Source organism: Babylonia areolata, chromosome 34 (genome assembly GCF_041734735.1).
Source record: "Babylonia areolata isolate BAREFJ2019XMU chromosome 34, ASM4173473v1, whole genome shotgun sequence".
Lineage (NCBI taxonomy): Eukaryota > Metazoa > Mollusca > Gastropoda > Neogastropoda > Buccinidae > Babylonia > Babylonia areolata.
In genome coordinates this window covers 23,695,781-23,702,504 of record NC_134909.1, presented here as the reverse complement: position 1 = coordinate 23,702,504, position 6,724 = coordinate 23,695,781, and the positions used below count along the sequence as shown (strand labels likewise).

At 44.9% G+C, this 6,724-nt stretch overlaps 1 protein-coding gene across 1 annotated transcript in view; it reads left to right on the top strand.

Moving 5' to 3' along the window:
• The window catches only part of LOC143277601 (fibrocystin-L-like), a 95,871-nt gene that overhangs the window by 44,739 nt on the left and 44,408 nt on the right, over positions 1–6,724 (top strand). Inside the window, 3 exon segments of the mRNA XM_076582477.1 lie at positions 649–750; positions 1,992–2,201; positions 3,438–3,654. Of these exon segments, the coding sequence (XP_076438592.1) occupies positions 649–750; positions 1,992–2,201; positions 3,438–3,654 (529 nt within the window).

Below are 6,724 nucleotides of genomic sequence, written 5' to 3'. Positions count from 1 at the left end.
GCACAACACAGCACAGCACAGCACAGCACAACACAACACAACACAACACAACACAACACAGCACAGCACAGCACAGCACAGCACAGCACAGCACAGCACAGCACAGCACAGCACAGCACAGCACAGCACAGCACAGCACAGCACAGCACAGCACTACAACACAATGCAGTGCAATGCAACACGGTGAAACACGACACAGCACAGCACAGTACAAACACAAACACAAACATACCACAGCATGAACACAACGCAAAACAAACACACCACAAACACCCAACAAACACAACACACCACAAACACACCACAAACACAAACACACAACAAACACACCACAAACAAACACGCACAACAAACACACCACAAACATAAACACACCACAAACACACCACACACCACAAACACACCACAAACACACAACACACCACAAACACACCACAAACACACAACACACCACAAACACACCACAAACACACAACACACCACAAACACACCACAAACACACCACACACCACAGACACACCACAAACACACCACAAACAAACACGCACAACAAACACACCACAAACATAAACACACCACAAACACACCACAAACACACATCACACCACAAACACACCACAAACACACACAGGCTGCCGTTACTTTCAGCTTTGAGAACAACACGGCTCACTCCCTGGGCCGGTACGGGCTGTGGATCTTCCAGACATACACTCCAAGACAGGGCGGCGGATGTCACAGCACGGCGACACAGGTGGGGTGTGACTGGGGGTGGGGCCATGGTGATAACAACAACAACGATGATGATGATGATAACAACAACAACAACATTGATAATAATAATGATAGTAATAATGATAATAATAATGATGATGATGATGATAATAATAATAATGATGATGATGATGATGATGATGATGATGTTGATATTAATAACATTAATGATAATGATAATGAATGAATGGTAATGGTGATGATGATGATACACATGATGATGATGATGCTACTACTACTACTACTACTACTACTACTACTACTACTACTAATAATAATAATAATAATAATAATAACAATAACAATAATAATAATAATAATATTATTATTATTATTACTAAAATTACTGCTACTAATTATAATTATGATAAGAAGAAGAAGAAGAACGACAATATTAATAACGACAATAATAATATCCTTATCATCATAAACATAATCATAATTATAATAATCGTAGTTGGCGATGATGATGATGATGCAGCACGTGGTTGTGGGGATGGAGAAGAAGAAGAAGAAGAAGAAGAAGAAGAAGAAGAAAACAACAACAACAACAACAACAACAACAACAACAACAACAACAACAACAAATAATTAATAAATTTATTTGAATAACGTCAAATACATTGTGCTCATTGTAGAAGGAATTTTATTAAAATGACGTCTAATGCATTGTGCTCATTGTAGAAGAAGAAGAAGGAGAAGAAGAAGAAAGGATTTTATTTTCAAAATAACGTCTAACACATTGTGCTCAATGTAGAAGGAAAGCAAGAACAAACAAACAAACAAACAAAAACAAAAATAAACAAAACAAAACAAAACAAAAACAATAACATTACTTACAAACGAATTCGCAACACTTTAAAACAAACAAACAAACAAACAAACAACGACAACAACAATAACAAACAACAAAAAAACCAGTCACACACATGACACAAAAAACACCCACAAAACAACGCACTGTATAGATCCTTATCCCGAAAGCATGGGCATTTGGCTGCCTCCCTTTAAAACAGATCGCAACACTTGAAAACCACACACACACGTCACAACAATACCCTCAAACCAACGCACTCTACAAACCCCTGTCCACAAACCATGGGCAGATGGCTGTCTTCCTTTCAAACAAATCGCAGCACTTGAAAACCACACACACACGTCACAACAATACCCCCAAACCAACGCACTCTATAAAACCCCTGTCCCCAAACCATGGGCATCCAGGCGGCCGTCTTCCAAACCCTCACTGCCTGGAACTGCCAGAAGGGAGCGGAGTGGGCTGACGGGGGGGCCATCCAGTTCCGGAACTTCGTGACAGTGAACAACGAGGAGGCTGGCGTGGAGATGCGGAGGGTGCTGGAGGGACCTCAGTATGACGACGTCCACGGGCCTATGCTGGACAGGGTGCTGATTGTGGGCCGTCTGGACGGGTCAGTGTGTGACTGTTGGGCAGGGGGCGGGGGTTGGTGGGGGGGAGGGGGTTGTTGTTGACAGTGTGTGCCCGTGTGGGTGGGTTTATTCCCATACCCTGTATATTCCAGGGTGTTCCCAATGTGGAGTGATGGCTTAGAAGTAACGCGTCCGCCTTGGAAGCGAGAGAATCTGAGCGCGCTGGTTCGATTCACGGTTCAGTCGCCGATATTTTCTCCCCCTCCACTAGACATTGAGTGATTGTCTGGACGCTAGTCATTCGGATGATACGATAAACCGACGTCCCGTGTGCAGCATGCACTTAGTGCACGTAAGAGAACCCACGGCAACAAAAGGGTTGTCCCTGGCAAAATTCTGTTGAAAAATCCACTTCGATAGGAAGAACAAATAAAACTGCACGCATAAAAAGATACCAAAAAATGGGTGACGCTCTCAGTGTCGCGACGCGCTCTCCATGGGGAAAGCAGCCCGAATTTCACACCGAGAAACCTGTTGTGACGAAAAAGAGAAACACCATCCTGTATATTCCCGATGTTGGCAACCAGGAGTCATGACATGGGTGCGGCCTGGCCCCCTTACAGTGTAAGGAGTTCAGGGCCGAAACACTTGACTGAGGGGGGTTCTCTGAGGACCTTGTACTGTCCAGCTGTCCCAAGAGTTTCTTATCACTGTGTCCTGTATATTTCTATGTCCCGTATCCTGTATATCCTCGTATCATGTCCATTCCTGTACCTCTTACATTGCATATTCCTGTATATTCCCATATCCCCTATATTCCCGTATCCTGTATATTCCTGTATCCCGTATATTCCCGTATCTCGTATATTCCTGTGTTCCCGTATCCTGTATATTGCTGTATCCTATCAATCCTTTGTATGTATATTCCCATCTCCTGTATGTTCCTGTGTGCCGTATCCCGTATAATTATTATCCTGTGTATTCCTACATCCTGTGTATTCTTGCATCCTGTGCATTCCTATATTCCTTTTTTTTTCTCAAGGCCTGACTAAGCGCGTTGGGTTACGCTGCTGGTCAGGCATCTGCTTGGCAGATGTGGTGTAGCGTATATGGATTTGTCCGAACGCAGTGACGCCTCCTTGAGCTATATATATCCTGTATATTCCTATATATACCCGTATCCTGAATATATTCCCGTATCCTGTATGATTATTCCTGTGTCACAAACAAGTAACCCCTGTCCGTCACCCCCACCCCCCCCCCACCCCCCCACCCAGACTGGACAGGCAAGGAGGTGAAGGCACGTGCAGCAAGGCAGGGGTCGTGCTTCCTTACGGCCCGGGGCTCCTGGTCCGTGACGTCGCCTTCCACAACCTGGACTGTGCCCACTCGGCCGCCTTCCGCTTCCCCCGAATCACCGGCCTGTGCTCCCTTTACTGTGGAGGCTTCACGTGCAGAACCACCGGCCTGGCCTTCTGGAATGTCTCCAGCAAGGTGCGTTGGTTTCGTTTGTTGATGCTGGGTTGGGTTTTGAAGGGTTTAGCTGTGATTGGATGATGAGGGGTTTGGCTGTGATTGGATGATGAGGGGTTTGGCTGTGATTGGATGATGCTGGGTTTGGCTGTGATTGGATGATGTTGGGTTTGGCTGTGATTGGATGATGAAGGCTTTGGCTGTGATTGGATGATGAAGGGTTTGGCTGTGATTGGATGATGTTGGGTTTGGCTGTGATTGGATGATGTTGGGTTTGGCTGTGATTGGATGATGCTGGGTTTGGCTGTGATTGGATGATGAAGGATTTGGCTGTGATTGGATGATGAAGGGTTTGGCTGATGAAGGGTTTGGCTGTGATTGGATGATGTTGGGTTTGGCTGTGATTGGAGGATGTTGGGTTTGGCTGTGATTGGATGATGAAGGCTTTGGCTGTGATTGGATCATGCTGGGTTTGGCTGTGATTGGATGATGTTGGGTTTGGCTGTGATTGGATGATGAGGGGATTGGCTGTGATTGGATGATGTTGGGTTTGGCTGTGATTGGATGATGGCTGTGATTGGATGATGTTGGTTTGGCTGTGATTGGATGATGAGGGTTTGGCTGTGATTGGATGATGGCTGTGATTGGATGATGTTGGGTTTGGCTGTGATTGGATGATGGCTGTGATTGGATGATGTTGGGTTTGGCTGTGATTGGATGATGTTGGGTTTGGCTGTGATTGGATGATGTAAGTTTGGGTGTGTTGGGTGGTTACGATTGACAGCTGTAGGGTTGGTTATGATTGGCTGCTGAAGGGTTGGTGTTGTATTTTTGGCTGTGATTGGATTGATGTAGGGTTGGCTGTAATTGGATGGTGTAGCATTGGCTGTTGTAGTGTTCGCTGTGATTGGCTGCTGAAGGGTTGGCTGTGATTGGCTGATATAGGGATGGCTTTTGTACGATTGGATGTGATTGGATGATGTAGGCTTGAGTGTCGTAGTATTCACTTTGATTGGCTGGTATAAGATTGGCACTGATTGGTTGATGTACGAGTGGCTGTGCTTGCATGTTGTAGGGTTGGGTGATGTAGGCTTAGCTGCCATAGGATTGACTGTGATTGGCTGCTGTATTGCTGACTGTTGAAGTGTTGGCTGTGATTGGATGATGTAGGGATTGGCTGTGATTGGCTACTGTATGGCTGGCTGTTGTAGAATTCGCTGTGATTGGATGATGTAGGGTTGGCTGTTGTAGGATTGGTTGTGATTGGCTGCTGTATGGTTGGGTGTGGTAGTGTTGCTGTGATTGGATGATGTTGGGCTGGCTGTAATTGGATGGTGTAGCATTGGCTGTTGTAGTGTTTGCTGTGATTGGTTGCTGAAGGGTTGGCTGTTGTAGTATTTGCTGTGACTGGCTGATGTACAATTGACTGTGCTTGGCTGCAGTGGGGTTGGGTGTTGTTTTATTGGCTGTGATTGGCTGATGTAAAGTTGGCTTTGCTTGGCTGTTGTAGGCTTGCCTGTGATGGGCTGATGTAGGGGTTGGCTGATGTAGTATTGGCTGTAATCGGCTAATGTACGAGTGGCTGTGATTGGCTGATGTAGTATTGGCTGTGATCGGCTAATGTACGAGTGGCTGTGATTGGCTGAAGTGGTATTGGCTGTGAACGGCTGCCATAGGATTGACTGCTCTATGTGATTGGATGATGTAGGATTGACTGCTCTGTGATTCTATGTGATTGGATGGTGTAGGATTGACTGCTCTGTGATTCTATGTGATTGGACAACGTAGGATTGACTGCTCTGTGATTCTATGTGATTGGATGATGTAGGGTTGACTGCTGTAGACTTGACTGCTGCAGGATTGTTTGTGATCGACAGCTGGCGTTAACATTTATACATAGAGAAGTGTGTGCGCTAAAAAATAAGGTTAAAAAAAAACAAAATAAGAAATCATTTACAGTCAAACCACCCATCTTTATATTCATGTATTCTGACACATTCCTGTATCCTGTGTATTCCTGTATCCTGTATATTCGTGTATCCTGAGACATTCATGTATTGCGTGCATTCTTATATCCAAATCTATTCACGTATCCTGTATCATCTACATTCCTGTATCATCTGCGATACATACATTCCTGTATCATCTACATTCCTGTATCATCTACATTCCTGTATCATCTGTGATACATACATTCCTGTATCATCTACATTCCTGTATCATCTACATTCCTGTATCATCTGTGATACATACATTCCTGTATCATCTACATTCTTTCTACATTCAGGTACCATCTATATTCCTGTACCATCTACATTCCTGTATCATCTACATTCAGGTATCATCTACATTCCTGTATCTATGATACATACATTCCTGTGTCATCTACATTCCTGTATCTACATTCCTGTATCACCTACATTCCTGTATCCTGCATTTTCCTGTATCTTGCATATTTCCGCACTGTATACATTCCTGTATCCTGTACAATTCCGTGTATTCCTGTATATACATGTATCCTGCATATTCCCGTATCCTGCATATTCACATATCCGATTTATTCCTACATCTTGTATACTCATGTGTCCCGTGTATTCCTGTATCTGGCATATTCCTGTTTCAAGTATATTCCTGAGTCCTGCTTCCTGTACATTCCTGTATCATGTAAAATTCCCTGTATCTAGTAATACGTATATTCCTGTTCCCTTTGCCCTGTACAATCCCTGCACCCTGTACAATCCCTGCACCCTGTACAATCCCTGCACCCTGTACACTTCCTGCACCCTGTACAATCCCTGCACCCTGTACACTTCCTGCACCCTGTACAATCCCTGCACCCTGTACCCTGTACACTTCCTGCACCCTGTACACTAACTGCACCCTGTACACTCCCTGCACCCTGTACACTTCCTGCACCCTGTACACTTCCTGCACCCTGTACACCCTGTACACTTCCTGCACCCTGTACACTTCCTGCACCCTGTACACTAACTGCACCCTGTACAATCCCTGCACCCTGTACACTCCCTGCACCCTGTACACTTCCTGCACCCTGTACACTAACTGCACCCTGTACACTTCCTGCACCCTG